The following is a 17978-nucleotide window of genomic DNA, read 5'->3' on the forward strand; positions in this document are numbered from 1 at the left end:
TAAGGCTGAAAGACGCCGCGGAGAGGCAGGCTGTGTACTGGGAGCGGCGCCGGCGCTCCCGGAAGGCGCACGGAAACTTCACTTCCCGGCGTCCCTGGCGGCGGAGCCTCGGTTACGGGGGCCGACGAGGGACGCGTCCGGGCGGGTGACTCTGCTCCACGCGCCATGGGTCACCTGGGAGTTGGGCTGCTGCTGCTTTGGCTGCGGGCGCCGCGCTGCGTTGGGTCGGCCCTGCTGTGGGGAGAGCGGGTAGCGGTCGGCGGCGCCCGGGCCTACAGCTCCACGCCCGCCTGGGATGGACTCGAGGGGCCGGCGCGCCAGCGCTCCTACTGGCGCTACGTGCGGCGTCTGGTGCAGGGAACGCCGGAGCCGCCGTACCCGCATGTGTGCCAGGTCGGGGATCCGGCGCTGCGGGCCGTGGCGGCCCCGGTAGAGCCGGCGCAGGTGGCGGGACCCGAGCTGCAGCGGCTGGTGGAGCGGCTAGTGCAAGTGATGCGGCGCCGGCACTGCGTGGGCTTGAGCGCACCGCAGCTCGGGGTGCCGCTGCAGGTACTGGCGCTGGAGTTCCCCGAGGCGCTCTTCCGCGCTTGCGCGCCGCGTGTGCGCGAGGCCCGTCAGATGGAGCCCTTCCCCCTGCGCGTGTTCGTGAACCCCAGCCTGCGGGTGCTGGACAGCCGCCTGGTCACGTTCCCTGAGGGCTGCGAGAGTGTCGCTGGCTTCCTTGCTTGCGTGCCCCGCTTCCAGGCGGTGCAGATCTCAGGTGCGGAAAGGTGGGGTCCCTGAGGCGGCTACTGGGTGCCTGTGTGCTTCCATTCAACCTGTGTAGGCGGCAGGTTCGGATCCCACGAAACAGTTTACACCAAGTTGCAGTTAAAATGTATACACGTTGATGGCTGATTTGAGGAGCCTACCGACAGGAACAAAGAGCAGACCCTAGAGTGGACGAAATTCAGGACTGATGGGACGGGGCAGGAGGTGCTGTGGGAGCAGAGCCAGCTCAACTGGGGCACAGGGGTGGGGACTGGAAGGGGGGGCCTGGCTCCGCTGTGAGCGCTCACCCCGTCCTCTACCCTGTCGCTCACTCTGTGTCTCTTTTTTCTCTCTCACACACACACACATCTCTGCTGCTATTAGATCTGTCGTGGTGGCTTGGGAGAAGTGGAACCCAGCTTTGCCTAGCTCAGGGTGATAAGCCAGTACCTGTCGGTCATACCTCAGGATATTCTGCAGAATGTGATTCTTTGCTGGAGGGTTGGGATGGTGGTTCTTCTTGAGCAAGCCACTTGGGAAGATCATTTCTCATTTTAGCCCCATAGTGAGCCTAGCAACCCACCTGTCAGGATTGGGAACCTGGTTGAATACTTGGTAGAGTCAGAGTTCAGACTTCGTTTTTAGGATGGAGAGGGGCTGCCGTCTGCATTCCCTTCTGATGTTGCCTCTTGTAAACACAGCCAGGGACAGGGAAAGTCTCAGTAGGTTGAGAATGATGGAGTTCCAGCATGTCCTCACGCAGGCTGTACCTTCCTTTGCAGGGTTGGACCCTAGAGGAGAGCAGGTGGTGTGGCAGGCAAGTGGGTGGGCAGCCCGCATCATCCAGCACGAGATGGACCACTTGCAGGGCTGCCTGTTCATTGACAAAATGGACAGCAAGACGTTTACAAACATCCACTGGATGGAGGTGAATGACTAACCAAGACACACACACTCTGGCTTTGAGCTGGGCACATCTTCCTTGCTGGACTTGGTGTTGGCTCTGCTCTGACAGAAAACAACGGACTGCCAGAGCTACCAAACTGAGTTGGAGGAAGATGCTAAAAATGTGTACTCTGAAATGAGCTATGGACAATATATTGCTTTCAACTTGAGAAGAAAAATATCCCCCCTAAAAGAGTGGACATTTCCTGGCAATTTTGTATAGAGATGGGAGGTGAGGGGTGCAAATAAATAGCCACTCTCAGTAGATGTGATTTCAGAGGCGTGTAGCCATCTATTCCCCAAGCCAAGATTAGATAATGATGTAACCCCCAAACATCTGAAAGCTGTATTTAAAATGCAGATTAAGGTTGTGGTTGATCGTCTTCACCAATTTCTTATGTTACAGAGGGTCTATGAGTGTTACTCGCATAGTCTCTGTTTTGGAATCCAGTCTGCCTGTGGAAGTAAAACACAGGACAGAATATCTCCAGTTCAATGACACTATTAACGTAACTGAGTAGTCATACATTTTTCAAGGTTCAGATATAGTTTAGGTCTCGGGCTTTTGCTTTCCACCTTTAACAGGCCTGGGGAAGATTCTTCTGCTGAGATCTCTTAGGTTGCTGGTACGTGGCTCGTTTTTTGGGTGGAGGCCATGGAGCAGGGCTGGGAAGGGGGCAGTACAGGTTTCCCTATGATCTGAAAGAACATTCTGATGAAGCCTTTCCTAAGCTGAAATAGCATACATGGAAGAAGCAGTTACCTTAGGACACATCATGCTAACAGATGCACAAAATAAATCGAGAAACAGCACAGATGCCCACAGACACAGTTCAAAGCGATGGCGACTTGACGCTGAGAGGCTGAGTGTAGCTCCTGGGGAAGGAGCTTGGTGGTGCCCCGCTGGCTGCTCTGAGTGCTTGTTGCTTCTGTAAGAGCTTGCTGCAAAACAGAAGCTGAATGCTGTTTTAGCTTTTGCCTTTTTTTGTAAAAGTGAAAGTCCTCTTCAAGTTTCTTTCCATTTGAAAACAGGTACTAATGTAGGTCTTTCATAAAAGTGAAGCAGTGCAAAGTGGTTTCAACAAGTGGGGACTGCCTGTAGTTGAGAAGAAGCAATGAGCCTCCTGTCACAGTCAGGGCAGAAACAGAAAGCAGAACTTCTGCTTCCTCGTCACCACACTTACTCTGAAAAAATAAACCAGCATCATGGTGACCTCAGTTTTAGCTTTAAGATTCTGTCAGAGCTTTGTCAAGAGGTGAAAGAACCCATTTTTATGTTGAGTTTTGCCATGCAGGTACTTTTACCGAAGTCCTCCAAATTCCAAGCACAGGTATAGTAAGAAGTCCAGTAAGCTGTTTATAGAGAAAATGTATCTTAAATGGCAGTTAATGAAACGACCCAGGAAAGACCCACTCTCCCCAGGTGCTTTCTCTAAACAGCCAAGTCTGGGGGTGTGTGAGGCCAAGCAAGCCAGCCGAGTCTGGCTTTGTGTCCATCACGCTTCAGGGAGGAGCAGGGCCTAGCAGCTGCCCTGAGGTGAGGACAGACTCAGCCCTGGCGGAATCTGTAGTAAGCTCTCATTTATACTGAAAACATGGCTCCTTAGGAAAATTAGGATTCAGTGAGCTTCCTTTCCCTTGCAGGATCGGATTAAAACATTCTGAAGGTTCCTTACTGGCCCTGAGGTTAACAGTCCTTAATCATGCCTTTGTTGTACAGATTGGTAGTATCTGCTGGACGCTTCCTGACTTAAGGTCCAAAAGTCAATGACTGCTCAATGGGGAAAGCCTGAGATTCTGTTGCTGACAATAGATTAGATTTATGGTTGTAATAAACAAGGATGGATTTGATCAATTAACCCTAGACAGTACAACCCAAAGACAACAAATCCCTGCCTCTACGAGGAAGAAACTCTCTTCCACCTTGGGCAGATACATCAGCTGCAAGACCACACACATGATTCAGCACCTTGGGCTAATGAAAGTCTTAGAAGTCAACTTCCAGAGAGTAAATCAATGTAGGCAGAGGGTTAAGAATGGAATCGCCAGGTAGGGAGGAAGTGAATTTCAGAGTAAGTGCTTAGGGAAGGAAGTTCCTCTGCACTTATTAGCCATGTTGAGCATCACCACTGTGCCAGCCTCAGCAGCGAACAAGACATGTGTCTGCCCTGTCACTCAGGGTAGAGAGAGAAGTGGGAAGGCAGAACAGCTGTGATGAGAACTGTGACGATGAACCCCAGCAGCCCTCTGGTAGCCCCTGTGACTTGCCAATGCATTCAAGCAGCAGCAAGAAGGAACCAGGTTGAAAGTTGAAAAAAAAAAAGGCAAGGGCCTTCTGATTTAAATAAAGGTAACGAAATACAACTGACTACAATGAAGCAGTACAGGGAGGGGGTGGCCAGTTGGTTTTTGAATGGTATTTTCAAATGGTAACTGGTGGCCGAGGGTCCATAACTAACTAATCAGGAGCATGATGTGGAAACTCTCCAGCAAGTGACACAGCTCCCCCGACCCAGCACAGCACCATCTGGAGGTCAGGCCTGCTGATGCTCCAGGTAACAGGAGCAGGGCTGACCCACTGCACTGGAAAGGAAGGAGCACTGCGCCTAAGCCTTCATTCAGCAGAAACCCCTACCCATATCAAAGAAACCCCACAGTGCAATGCTAACAACATCAAGAGGCGGCCACGTCTCATCAGTCGTGGGCCATCCTGGTTGGAGATACTGAGGACTGGGAGGGGAGGAGAGCTAGAGCAACCGGATGCCAGGCTGCTCCTGCCGCCCCTCAGACAGTACCCCCAGGCCTGCCACCAGCTCTGGAGCCGTGGCTGCCCCACTACCAGGAATCACAAACTCAAAAGGCCACCGGGGCTGGACAGGAAATGCCACGGAGTGAGGCAGTCCGGGTGGGGAGGGTGAGCCGGAGGGCACAGTCCCCTGACGCAGAAGGCAGATCCTGGACGCAGGGCCAGGGTTTCCCTAACCTGCTTCAGAAGCCAGAGATCTCAATTTTTGTCAGCTCTTGACTTTTAAATGTTGGCAGCAGACCAAACCAAAGCACAACCGCAGCCCGTGTCTAGACCACAGGCCTCTCTGCTTGCAGCCTCTCATCTGGAAGTTGAACAAGAACTGCCCAGGTCCCTGAAACACACCCACCACTTCCAAGGCTTTGGGGGAAGAAAGGTCTTGTGAAAGCGATGGGAGAATGGGAACTGCAGCTGCTGGTGACATTCCTGTTTACTTGCAGCTCCGCTGAAGAGAGCAGAGACCAGAGGGTCTTTCTAGGGGAAGCAAGTGTGGCCTTCAAGGAGCCCAACAGGAGTCAAAGATGAGATCGCTCTCAGGCGGCTCAAGAAACGAAAAGGGTTTATTAGCCCGCTTCCAGGACAGGGATCCAGCGCAGAGGCTGGGATCAGCGTTCTCACATTCAGAGGGATTAGAAAAAGGCAGCAGTGACACTTGCCTGACTGCCTTCCCTCGGTCTGATCTACAAGCTTTGTGCTCACAAAAACCATCCTCTCCTCCTGCAGGGAGGACACAGGGCCCGGAGGGAGTGAATGGCTTGGCTCTACTTGTGGCCCTTTCAGGCAGAGTCTGGGTTGGGGACTCCAGGCAACAGCCATTCCCTTCACATGGAGCAATACTTGGATCCGGACAGGAGGGGCAGCGGGGGGCACTGGGCAGCTGTTCTGAAGGGCCACTGCGCCAACCCCAAGGCTGGGGGCTGCTCCCACTCCTGACACCTTGGGCAGGTTTTGAATTTATAAACAAGTCAAAAATCCAAGCAGCATTAATTTAGGGGAACAAAGAGTGGTTTAAAAAAAAAACCATGGGAGCGGGGCAGGACAAGGAGATGGTGAGCATCCAGAGGAGGAGGAGGAGGAAGCAGGAAGAGCCAGTACCCCCAGGCACCGAACGTGCTTCTGCGACTCCGTGGCGGGGAGGCCCTTCCTTCCTGCTCCCACTGACGGCCGGTCAGCAGGGGGATGCCGCAGTGGCCTTGGGACGAGCGCGGGAGCTCTGTGTGGCCACTGACCTGGGGAGTACTGTGGATTGACCCCAATCAACCTCCCACCTTCACCATCAGGCAAGTGAAGAAGCTTTTAACTCTCCTGTCCAAAGTCCTCTGAGAATTTCTTCACTTTCAGGAGGTCTTCTGCATTCACAGTGGGCCGAGTGGTGGCCAAAGACCGGAGCATGTCCGACTGCAAAAAGAAGTGCGGGCAGGTGAGGGGGGCTGGGCTCCAAGCCCAGCTGAGTCTCAGCCACACGCAGTCCAGGGTGGGAAGAGCCCTGCCTTGAAGGTCACCTCCAAGCCCCAAATGCAGAACCTGGCTTCTGCCCGAAGGCCTCCTGGGGCAACCCATGACATTTCTGGTTGAGGGAATCTTAAGTCCCTGTTATCTCCTAACTCCTGTGAGAAGCTCTTTGTAAGTGCACGCCCACCACACCAGGCCCAGTGATCTTGCCTGACACCACCTCACAGCAGAGCCAAGACCACTGGCAAGGCTGAGATAAGGAGAGGCCAGGAACAGTGAGCAGAGTGGCTGCCTGTCCAACTGCACCAAATCAACAGTGCTGAAGACAGCTACCAGTTCCTTCTGGGTTAGGAGGCCAACCCCAGAGGTACCAAAGAAGCAGTCCTCACCTGGCCTTTACTCTTCCTGTTGAAGAAGATACAATTCTAACACTACGGCCTCCAGCCTGGGTCCCTACTGAGTCTGGTATAAGGAGCGCCAGCTCCTCAGAGCCCCAGAGACCATTCTTTCTAGGAGGAGCCACAATAGCCCAGAACATGGAAGGGGAGGAGCAGATTTTATTTTTGGATCCAAACCCCCAGGTTCCTGGGCTCTCTATAGTCCTCTCTCCCAGCCAGCAACTTACCATGCAAACTACAGGCTCTAGCAGTTTGTCACCAGGGACATCCATCCAAGTCATCTCCATGGCCCCTGGGTCCCCCGGCGAGCATGGGGTCAGGAGGTCATCGATCATAATGCTAGGGTTGGTGCGGGAAGGGCCACAGACCTGAAACCAAACAGGAGCCTGACTGGCTGGCGGGGCTGCCCCTTGGCATCCGGGGAAGGGGCAGGACACCTCGGGTTTCTGAGCCCTGAGGAGAAGGTGACAGCGTGATGTGGACGAAGGCCTGGGTTTCTAGATCAGCATTCTGATCTGAGTGATGGGCTCCTTCAAACTCTTGGGCCCTGGGAGTCTGGGTGGCTCCAAATCTGATTTCAGAGGTTTGCAATCAGCATGCTGTTCCAGTTGTTGTTCTCCAGAACCGCAATCTGTGACCCAAAGGTCTAGAAAGCTTCCTTTCCTCATCAACTCCATCAAATCTCACCATGAACGCAGTGACGTCAAGTGCTTTTCCAACCGAAGCCTGCCTGCTCCGTTGGCAACATTTCCCAAGTATCCAGGGCTCAACGCTTACGTCCTTCAACTCCTGACTCGGTTCACCCAGGGCGCCCCATCCATTAAGAGCGCAACCTACCCATACCCCCTCCAAATTGCAGAACACCAGCCCTCCCTCCCTTGCCCTGTTTCCCCCATCACCCTCTAAGAAAGGAGTCTTTGCTGTCTGTCTCCCCACTAGAAACGAGGCTCCTGTAAGGGTTTCCATCTGCTGTGGTCACAGGTGTCGCCCCAACACCCAGAGCGGAGCCAGCAGTGCCCGCAGTGACCCTGACAGACATCTACCGTGTAAATGCAGTTCCTCTTCGTGGTGTGCCGTTTTTGCGGCCCTTGCTTTCACACACGCAGCAGGGTCCACCACATGCATCAGCACAGAGCTGACGCAGGGGGCGGAGGTGGTGGTCACGGCGCCCTGTCGTCTGGCATCACCCGATTTGAGGTGGTCACCCTCAAGCCAGCACTGCAGGGTTGATGGGAGCAGGTACAGCCCAGGCCCCTGAAGGCCAAGAACTCACCACGCACTTAACCTCAGCTTAACCCAGATGAGTGGTCACCCAAGCAGCCAGAGAGCCAACATCCCCTTTCCTGTGACACTCTCTAAGCGGCTCCTTGTGGGCCCGCTCACCTTTTTGAAGTGTGTTGCCGACTGCACTTTCCTCACGGGCTGCATGAGGGAGTCCCGCACAATGACGCTGATGTCTGCGCCTGAGTAGCCCTCCGTCTTCCGGGCCAGCTCGTGGATGTTGGCGTCTGTGAGGTTGTGAGGAGTGCTTCCCAGATGCAATCGGAACATCTGGGCGCGGGCAGCCTCCTCCGGCAATGGGATATAAATTCGCTTTTCAAACCTAGAGAGCCAAGCACACAGCAGGACTTGAAAGCGGAAGGCGGGACGGTCTCAATGGAGGGCTCGGGGGCCCTCCAGAAGCCGGCCTCACTAAGGGCTCTGCAGACTCGGAGAAGCCGCCAGAGAAACAGGGTCCAGCTACATGCCTGCTGCCAGCTGTAGGCTGACCACAGCTGGAGACAGACCTCGGCCCTGGGCTCCTCCAGGGAAGACTCACCTCCTTCTAATGGCCGAGTCCAACACCCATGGGATGTTTGTGGCACCTAGCACCAGAGTCCCATCATTGTTGTTCCCCACCCCTGTGGACAAAGGGAAACACAGACACTGACTCAGCACCTGCCAGGCTCATTCAGGACCTGGGGGGGAGGACCTCGGGAGCTCTGTCCTGAACTGGAGCTGTCTCCTGATCCCCCCGGCAGGGCCCTGGCAAGCCTTACTGGGGTACAAGCCCCACAGCCCTGCCCGCCTCGGGAAGGGTGGAGAGGCGGCCGGCCAAGGCCTCAATGAGAAGGAGCTAAGAACTGCTTCTCTGCTAGTCCCTCCACTGTAAGGGCAGTCAGATTCAGCCACAGCTAAATCAAAGTCCGGGGCTGGCTTCAGGTGGGGCGAGGAGTGGGGAGGAGACCGGGGACTGGCACACACCCTGCATCTGGACTAGGAACTCCGTTTTGATCCTGCGGGCAGCCTCGCTCTCATTCTCGTTGCGGGATCCGCAGAGCGAATCCACCTCGTCGATGAAGATGATGGAGGGCTTGTGCTGCCGGGCCAGCTCGAACAGGTTCTTGACCAGCCTGTGAGGGGAGACACGGGTGGTATCCCGGCCCAGCCCGGGTCCCTGGCACCACCCTCCTCTTGCCCTTCCCTCGGAGAGGCTGAGTCGACAGAAAAACAGTGGTGACAAGTCCTCGGGCAGCCCTGCACTGGGAGGATGAGCAAGCCTCAGCATCAGTCTCAAATCCGGCAGCCCCGTTCATTAGCTCTGGATGGAGGACAAGTCCCTTCCCTTCCTCTCAGCCTCAGTCTCCTCATCTGCAAAATGGGAGCCAGTGTGGGGAATGAGTTAACTGTATGAAGTCCCCAGTGGAGGACACTTAGCTGAAGCCCAGTTACTGTCAGTGCCTCTCCTTTCCCCTCATGTGGATTCATGGCTCCCAAGTGGCCTTCCAGTCTCGGCTGGCTCTGTCAGGACAGCGTCCCACCTGACAAGCTAGCAAGATACCCCTCTCCCGGCGCCTCTGGGAGGCGAGTCCAAGAGCCGGGAAGCCGGACCACAGGCAGCCACTGCAGCTGCCGTGGGAGCGGAGCCTGGCGGTGGACTCACTTCTCGCTCTCCCCCAGCCACTTAGACATCAAGTCTGAGGAGGACACAGAGAAGAAGGTGGAGTTGTTGGCCTCCGTCGCCACTGCTTTGGCCAGGTAGGATTTCCCGGTGCCGGGAGGTCCGAAGAGCAGTATCCCCCGCCAAGGAGTGCGCTTGCCTATGAGAAAGAATGAACTCGTGTGAGCTTCTTCCTGACTGGGGAAAGGGAGAGAAAAAAGCAGAGGGACCGGAGTCACGGTAAATACGGCCAAGAATAAACAGCTCTACAAGACGACTTTGCTGTAGGAGCAGAGGGGTCAAGGCAACTAGATCACCTGCCAAGAGCTTGGTCCTGGCCTGGGCTCCTGACCCCCAAGACCGGCAAAGTGACGCTGGCTGGCGCAGGACGCCCTGCCTACCACTGGAACGACTCGAAGTTCTAGTCACGAAAGTGTCTCTGACATGGAGAGAAGCCAAGGAGTAGGTGACCTCAGTGAGCTGGCCCTGGACCCTCCCTTGACGGAGAGCGCTCAGGAGGGCCAGGGCCTCGCCTGCCAGGGGCGAAGGGAGCCGAGCTGCCACCCACCCCTTGGATGCCTACATCAGGGGGGCCCTGAGCTGGCGCTCTCAGAAGCCTGACTTTTGTGCACTGGGGCCTAACGTGGCTTAACTCTTACCTGTGAACAAGTGCGGGAATTTAATTGGCAAAATGACAGCTTCTTTGAGGGCCTCCTTGGCTCCCTCCAGCCCGGCCACGTCATTCCACCGGATGTTGGGCTTCTCCATCACGACGGCACCTGCAGGACCAAGACGGAGCCTTCGACCTGGAGCCTGACCTATCTGGGGGGTCCCTGCCACACCCACCTCCCACCACCATGGCCTCAAGCTGCTTACCCATCAGCTGCTCTTGCAATTTCTTTTTCTCTGGATTATCTCCTTCACTGTCACTATCGCTGCTGGGAAAGGAGACAAAAGACAACAGGCTGGAGTGAGAGGCAGCTAGCAAGGCGGCTCAGAGAGCGAGGCCAGGCTCTGACGGCCAGCCCGGTGCTGAGCAGACACTTTCCCTGCTCGACAGTGGTTGAGAGGTCCACACGCAAGGCACCCCAAGGATGTCGGGGCTGCACATTGTCAGCAATCCTCTCTGGACCCTCCAGGAAACACTCTCCTCACGCACCCTCACTTCTTCACGAAGGGCAGAGAACTGAGATGTGTGCGCTCTCATGAAGGTCAGTGAGGGCCCTGTGCGCTGGCTGGACCTCAAGAGCAGCCGGCAAACACTGGGAGCTGCTCCTGGCCTTTCACAGGGGCTCGCAGCAGGACAGTACGTGGCTGTGCCTCCAGGGCCAAGCCCGACCCGGACACGTCATGTGTCATCCTTAGAACTCTTCCAGGCCCCTGGGTGGGTCCTTTCAACCCAGGGGCAGAGCTGACACATCACCTTTCTGTCTCCTACTCCACCACCTCTGGGCTGCACACCCTCCCTTCACCTCCAGGACATCACTGGCCTTTCTGCTCAAACCACAGATGTGAGGTGAAAGGCTGTGGAGGGAACGCTGGCTTTAGAGCCCAAAACAGAGCCCCCAGGTCTGGGTCCAGACCCCATCAAGTAACAGCTCTGTGACCGTGGCCATCCCTGAACCTGTCTGAGCCTGCTGCTGTCCATCACGTGACGATGAGACCCTCTGATAACACAGCAGGCACTTATTTGATCCTTACTGCGCTCCAATCTCTCTTCTCCGGGCTTTTCCTGCATCATCTCATTTGCTCCTTAGGGCAACACTGGGAGGGAAGTCCCACTACCTTCCTCCTACAGATGAGGAACCTGCAGGCCCAGCAGGGTCATGGCGCTTGTCCAGGGTCACATGACTAGGAAGTGGCAGCGCCAGGCTAGATCCTGACAGTCTGGCTGCGGAGTCCAGGGCTGACTCCCCGCCCTGCCCACAGCTTTTCCATCCAGATCTACTGAGACAACGGATGTATGTTTCCTGTAAAGGGCTCGGTGAAGGCAGCTGCAGGCATCGTCTCTATTACAAGTAGAATTCCCCAAAGGACAGCACCAAGATGACGGCGACACAGGAAACGGACCCTGCTGGAGGGGGTGCTGGCCCCACCGGGGTCTGCACCCCTCGGTACTCACCCCTTGCTCTCGTTTTGGGTTTCTCTGACTGGCTTCTTGCCATGCTTCTCTTTGTTTCGTAAGTAATCCTTCAGTTTCTCCGCCCGGTCCAGGTACTGCATGCACTTGGCTCGAATGCTCTCCTTGGCCTTGTCGCTGTGTGCCTCATCTGCAGAAGGGGAACCGCGGAGGGGCCCCTGTGAGCGCGCGTGCCCGCCTCCTCTCGCGGAGGCTCTGAGGCTAGGCAGGGCCCTGCGGGGACTCACATTTGATAGCATGCAAGAAGTACTCCACGGCATGCTGGTAGAGCCGGAGCGCCTCCTCGTAATTCTTGGCTTTATCCTCTTCTGTGGCTTTTGTCACCAGATCAATGGCTTTCTGGGAAGGCAAAACACACAACCCAGTGCTTCCCACGAGATCCAGAAAGCCCCTGGGTTCCGGGCAGCAGGAGTACACTGATAAGAGATATTGCCAGGCCCGGGAATCCATCAGCTGCAGACCTTTATGTTGGCCTACTTGTCCAACAACTAGAAAGGCCTTGAAAGGAAGCTTTAAAAGACAGCTGTCCCGCTTCACAATATACTCATACAGTTAAAAGCAACTGCCTTCTCAGTCAAGCGGAAGCCTGATCAAGTATCTCAGGTTAGGGCTCAAAAGGAGAGTTCACTTTCTATTTCGCAATTTCAGGGGAAAGAGACATAGAGCTGGACTGGGAGCCTGCAACAGGGCAAACAGCAAAACCAACTGATTGCTGCGCTGTTCAGATGGAGGCCAGAAACTGCCCTTGACCCTGTGGGCCAGAAAGGACCCAGCCAGCTAGGAAAGTCCTTCATCAACCTGAGAGTTTTATGATATGGACTTAAAGGGATCTCTACTTTTTTGTATTAGCTCAACTCACTTCTCTAGGCTGAAAAGAGAAGACAGTTTTCCTAAAGTTGATTCCTAGGGAAGGGATGCTTAGCCATGTGACTCAATACACGGATTGAGGACCTCTTCCTGGAGGTCCAGGAAGAAAAGTGCCTGCTTACTTCAAAGGCATCTATGTGCTGCCAGTGGTGGGGAGCTTCCAGACCCTACTAAGAACTCTGCAAGAGTGTCTTTGTGAACCTCCTAAATCCTGTAGGCCTGTGCTCTGGACTGAACTGAAAGCCTGCTGGATCTCAGGCAGCTGCCCTACACCTACACATCCAGTTTTAGAAACCATGGCTTCACCAAGCTGGGAAGCACTACCAGAATTATCCTCCTCAAACAGATAGCACTAGACAGCAGGCCGGCAGAAACCACTGGCCACACAGTGAACAATAAGCCTCCTGACTAGCTCTTGGCAGGGCCCAGGGCCTCTGTGCAGCCCTTTCTCATCTGAAAGTAAGAAGTCTCAGAAAAACACAGAGAGCTCTACAGAACTAACAGACTGGGAGAGGTCAGGCCAGGTTGATGTTATACAAGCTCACCAGCTTGAAGAGATGAGGAAAGGCTACTGTTTTCTAGCCTCAGTGCCCTACACTCCTTACAAACAGATAATGGCTGGGAGCCCTGAACCTTCCTGGATGATCAGCTTAGACACAGACTTCATGTGTTTACTGTCCTCCACGAGGCTGCCCTTCAGACAGACATGAAACGGGGTGCTCCTGTCACCAGGGGCTTTGCATCTCCAGAACACACCCCCAGGTCCTTGGACTTTTCCACTCTACACACTTTGCTTGGGTCTTTTTTGAAAGGTGGGGGGGGGGGGGGGGTTCAGAGCGATACTCTAGGAATGCTCTGCTTTTCAGGTGGCAAAGCAGGCCCACCCCCTCCCTCCTTCTAGATCCTCAGTGCACCTCAGAGCACAGTCACTGCTTCTGGCAACCATACATAGTTTTTCACATACAAGAGGCCTGAGCTGCAATTTAGAGTCAAACAGTTTTGCTTAACAGGAGGCAAAGGTGACAAAACTGTCAGCTCTGTGGAATCTCTAGTAACAGGTGTGGCAGAGGATAAGGATGAAAGAAAAGGGTAACAAAGACATGCTAACAGGTGGCAAATTTTCCATAAAGGACCAGAATGTAAATATTTTAGATTCTCCTGCAGTATAATCTCCTTGCAACTACTCAACCCTGCCTTTGTAGCCCCAAGGCAACCAGAGATAATACGTAAATGAAATGAGCAGGGATGGGTTCCAATAAAACTTTACAGACACTGGAATTTCAATTTCATGACTGTCACATATCATGAAATATCCCTTTTTCCATACACTTAAAAATGTAAAAACCGGGGCTTCCATGGTGGCTGAGTGGTCAAGGAAGCCACCTGCCAATGCAGGACACACGGGGTTTGAGCCCTGATCCAGGCAGATCTCGAATGCGATGGGCACCACAGCTACCGAGCCAGTGCCCTAGAGCCTGGGAGCCACAACCACTGCAGCCCTCGCAGCCTAGAGCCTGTGCTCTGCGACAGTGGAAGCCGCCACAATGAGAAAGCCTGGGCCCTGAGACCAGAGTAGCACCTGCTCTCTGCGGCTAGAGAAAAACCCACACAGCAATCAAGACCCAGGAGAGCCAAAAAATGAAATAAATTTTTTTTTAAATGAAAGAACCCATCACACAGGATCACATATTATTGATATATAATTCCATTTATATGAAATGCTCAGATCAGACAAAGGCTTAGGGACAGAGAACGGATTAGTGGTTGCCTAGGGTTGGGAGAAATAGACATTTGGGGGGTGGAGAATTGTGACTGCTAAAGGAGGCAGCATTTCCTTCTGGAGTGATGAAAGTGTTCTAAAAGTGATTGTGACGATGACTGTACAACTCTGAATATACTGTGAAAGTCACTCAGTCGTGTCCAACTTTGTGACTCCATGGACTATATGGTCCATGGAATTCTCCAGGCCAGAATACTGGAGTGGGTAGCCTTTTCCTTCTCCAGGGGATCTTCCCAACCCAGGGATCAAACCCAGGTCTCCCACATTGCAGGCGGATTCTTTACTAGCTGAGCCATAAGGGAAGCCCAAGAATACTGGAGTGGGTAGCCTTTCCCTTCTCCAGCAGATGTTCCTGACCCAGGAATTGAACTGGGGTCTCCTGCATTGCAGGGGGATTCTTTACCAGCTGAGCTATCAGGGAAGCCTCTGAAAATATTAAAAGCAGTGAACACTTTAAATGGGTGAATTGTATGGCATGTGAGTTATATCTTAATAAATGTTTCCTTTAAAAAAAAAAAAAAGGAAAAGGCATTCTTAGCTCACAAGCCCTGGGAAGGTGAGTTCTGCAAGCCATGTTGGTCCACCCCTGTGATAACAGCTTCCATTGGTGGCTGTTAAGGTTTGACTCTGGACACCAGCAAATTCCTGGCCTAGAACCCACTGTATTCCATGCCTCTGTTTCCCTCTTTCTCTCCACCTGGAGTAACTATCCCTCCTTCTGCTGCTGGTATCTGCCATCCCCCCATTCTTTGATTACCGACCCAAATGCCTCTTCTTCCTCGACCTCATGCCCAACTCCCCCAAGCACTGCACCTGTCACCACTTAATGAGCACTTAATACGTAGCTGACACTGTGTTAAGAACACTTCACCTGAATCACTCGATCTAGAGCCACTACCACGACAACGCTACAGGGCATTACCCCATTTCACTGACAGGGAACCCGAGGCTCCAGGATCAGCTAACGAGCCCAAGGTCACATGCTAGTGAGTGGCAGAACCAAGATTCAAACTCAGGTCTGAGACAAGGAGAGCGCGTTCCTGTTTTCCGGTCGACCTAGGGCCAGCAGCACCTGGAGGATGGGTCAGTCATGCATCCAGGTGGCGCCACCCCAGCACCACCCGACGCGATCCAAGGAATGAATGAAGGGTCTTAGGCCGAGAAGAGGAAATTGGAGACCGGGGAAGGAACGGGGGTCTGTTCGAAGAGAGGCAGGAGGAAAAGGAGGGAGATCCAGCAGCCTGACCGCGGACCCGAGCTTCCCGGGCGTCGCTTGTGAGGCCCGGGTGAGGCTGATCCCCAAGGCAGCTCCGGGTCGCCAGCTACACACAGCGACCTCGGGGCTTGGCCCGGTCTAGCGGGCCGGGCATTCTAAACGCGAAGCGACCCACGGTTCAGAGCGCGAGAAAAGAGAAACGGGCACAGAACGACGGGGCGGGGGCGCGAGGCCGAGGCTAGGAGGAGGCCGCCAGCTCGCCCGCAGGCCCCGCCGCGCCTCCTTCGGCCTCCGTAAGCCGGGCTGGGCCGCGCCGAGGTACCTGGAGGGTTGGCGTTGTCATTTCATCTCCTGGGTCTGCCCCACACCCCGCGGCGCTGCTTGCGGCCTCGGTCCTGCCCCGGGAGCCGAGGAGCTGGTCCGGCGCGGAGAGCACCAAGGGTCGGCGCTGGGCGCGGGCAGGGCGGCCGCTCGCAGCCGGAGCGGAGTCCGAGGGCGAGCGAGGAGGGCGGCCCAGAGCGGCCGGGCCAGAGCCGCGCGGCTGCCCCCGGCGGCCACGGCCGGCACTGCAGGCCGCCGCTCTCACCCGAGGCTGTGGGACCAGGGCGTGAGCCAAGGGGCGTGTCGGGGGCGGGGCGAGACTGGGGGCCCCCGAGGGGGCGGGGCCAGAAAGGACCGGAATGAAATCATCAAGTCCAGAATCCCACTTGGAATAAAACATCTATTGGGCAGGTTTTTCCTCTCACAATAAGCCTGCCTTCTCAGAGCTTTGGGTTTCCGATGTTTAATAAGTTATACTACTACTAATAATTAGTATCTGCCTTGTCTGCCTTTTGGAGGAAATGAATGAGCGAGCTAACGTAAACAGTGTACCCCAACACTGGGTCTTGGTTACTGTTATTAAGATGCCAGTGGCTCTGTCTAAAGCCAGTTCTGTTTTCCTTTATATCCCTTTTCCTCCCCAGGAAAGTTATTTTCTTAGGTCTCCAGAACTGGGGGCTCTACCCAGGAGATCTTAAGCATACCAGATTGGTTATTAACAGACGCGCTGCGTGTTTAAAAACCAATAGGAAGAATCCACTAAAGAAAGCTGGCCGATGGGAATGGGACCAAAGCCTAGGTGGGTGGATTGGCTGCAGACAGTAAAGTGGGAGGGAGAAGATAGATGCCTACCTAGGCTGGGCAGAAGGTAACAACAAGTTAGGGGAGTACCTTTGGATGGCTTCTGTTTTCTTGGTGAATTAGAAGAGAAGAGAATCTGCTGTTAGAGGGAGAGAAGGTGGAAGGCTTGGGGTTTGAGGAGAGTAAGGATGGTTTGAAATCATTTCAAGTGAACAAAGCTGGTTAAGGGTGGCAACTCTATAAATGTATAGAGGTGACAATTTGTGTATCTGTTAATCCCAAACTCCTAATTTATCATTCCCCTTTCCTGCTTTAGTAACTGTCACTTGTACCATTTTTTAAGATTCCACATATAAGTAGTGTATCTTTCTCTTTCTGATTTCACTTTGTATGATCATCTCCGTTGTTGTTGTTGTATAGTCTATAAATTGTGTTTGACTCTTTTGTGGCCCCATGGACTGTGGCCCTCCAGGCTTCTCTGTCCGTGGGATTTTCCTGGCAAGAATACTGGAGTGGGTTGCTATTTCCTCCTTCAGGGGATCTTCCTGACCCAGAGATCAAACCCTCGTTTTCAGCATTGCAGGTGGATTCTTTACCACTGAGTCATCTGGAAGGTACATGATCATCTCTAGGCCCATCAGGTTCATCCATTTTACTGCGAATGACATTATGTCATTCTTTTTTATGGCTGAGCAGTATTCTGTTGTATATATGTACCACATCTTCTTTATCCATTCCTCTGTCACCAGCCATTTAGGTTGATTCCATGACTTGGTTATTGTGAATAGTGCTGCTATGAATATTGGGGTGCATGTACCTTTTCAAATTAGAGTTTTCATCTTTTCTGGATATATGCCCAGGAGTGGGATTGCTGGATCATATGGTAAATCTATAATTTTTTTTTAATCTATAATTTTTAAGGAACCTTCACACTGTCCTCTACAGTGGTTGCCTAGTTTGTTGTTTCTCACACAGTACTTTACTATATTGGGTTCTGATGTTGAGAATGTGTCACTTGTTGTAAACCCAAGCTTGGACCAGTAAGTCAACTCTGCTTAGCCCATACAACTTCATAAAATCAGACTGGTTCATGCCAAAAATGGGTCCTGAGCAATTTGTTAAGGAGCTACTTGGTTGAGAGCAAGAACAGTGTGGGGGAGGAGGAATAAAAACAAGGTTTAGGATTGTAACATTTTGGGTAGGGCCAGGGCAAAATTATGCTGAGATATCACACAAAGTGAATGATACCAAAATAAATGGAGCACTGATCTCCTAGCAAGATTCCTGAGAAACTCTCACCTCACTTTCCTCTGTGCGACTGAATGTATGATAAAGCTCAGATTGATCCAGTGATTAAGCTCCCATCACACAGATGGTCAGTGGTAGAACTAGAACAAAACTAATTTTTAAGAGTTTTGAGTTGCCCTAAATCTGTTTAAAAATGGCATCAGAAGAAGCTAAGATGTGACAACCAAACACACGTGATACTGGATAGGATCCTGTGCCAGGAAGGGAACGGAAACATTCATTGTTGGGAAGACTGGCACCATTAAGTGGGGTCTTTGGATGGGTGGTAGTGCTG

At 53.4% G+C, this 17978-nt stretch overlaps 2 protein-coding genes across 3 annotated transcripts; one reads left to right on the top strand and one right to left on the bottom strand.

Annotated features, from left to right (window-relative positions):
• The first annotated feature begins 43 nt into the window (after positions 1-43).
• On the top strand, positions 44-2071 carry PDF (peptide deformylase, mitochondrial). The gene is made up of 2 exons (XM_020881125.2): positions 44-760; positions 1533-2071. Exons 1-2 carry the CDS (start codon positions 166-168, stop codon positions 1688-1690), a joined length of 753 nt encoding a protein of 250 aa, XP_020736784.2. The 5' UTR covers positions 44-165; the 3' UTR covers positions 1691-2071.
• On the bottom strand, positions 1963-15834 carry VPS4A (vacuolar protein sorting 4 homolog A). Of its 2 annotated transcripts, XM_020881121.2 has the most exons (12): positions 15597-15833; positions 11639-11750; positions 11394-11541; positions 10148-10209; positions 9931-10050; positions 9275-9431; positions 8596-8744; positions 8171-8252; positions 7735-7954; positions 6579-6719; positions 5770-5899; positions 1963-3048 (listed from the first exon to the last, which is right to left on the bottom strand). In XM_020881121.2, exons 1-11 carry the CDS (start codon positions 15615-15617, stop codon positions 5798-5800), a joined length of 1314 nt encoding a protein of 437 aa, XP_020736780.1. In that variant the 5' UTR covers positions 15618-15833; the 3' UTR covers positions 1963-3048; positions 5770-5797. The 2 variants fall into 2 exon arrangements, with proteins under 2 accessions (XP_020736780.1, XP_070307192.1); XM_070451091.1 differs by lacking the exon at positions 1963-3048 and having other exon boundaries at positions 5044-5899; positions 10148-10206; positions 15597-15834.
• Positions 15835-17978: the final 2144 nt, after the last annotated feature.

Source organism: Odocoileus virginianus, chromosome 20 (genome assembly GCF_023699985.2).
Source record: "Odocoileus virginianus isolate 20LAN1187 ecotype Illinois chromosome 20, Ovbor_1.2, whole genome shotgun sequence".
Taxonomy (NCBI): Eukaryota; Metazoa; Chordata; class Mammalia; order Artiodactyla; family Cervidae; genus Odocoileus; species Odocoileus virginianus.

What these genes read in the sequence shown, in the direction of transcription:
- PDF (XM_020881125.2), top strand. Translation starts at nt 166, where the DNA reads ATGGGTCACCTGGGAGTTGGGCTGCTGCTGCTTTGGCTGCGGGCGCCG. An exon ending in CCAGGCGGTGCAGATCTCAG is followed by an intron (nt 761 to 1,532) that starts GTGCGGAAAGGT and finishes CTTCCTTTGCAG; the next exon opens with GGTTGGACCCTAGAGGAGAG.
- VPS4A (XM_020881121.2), bottom strand. Translation starts at nt 15,617, where the DNA reads ATGACAACGCCAACCCTCCAG. An exon ending in TGACAACGCCAACCCTCCAG is followed by an intron (nt 11,751 to 15,596) that starts GTACCTCGGCGC and finishes TTGCCTTCCCAG; the next exon opens with AAAGCCATTGATCTGGTGAC. An exon ending in TAGAGCCTGTAGTTTGCATG is followed by an intron (nt 5,900 to 6,578) that starts GTAAGTTGCTGG and finishes TTCTTTTTGCAG; the next exon opens with TCGGACATGCTCCGGTCTTT.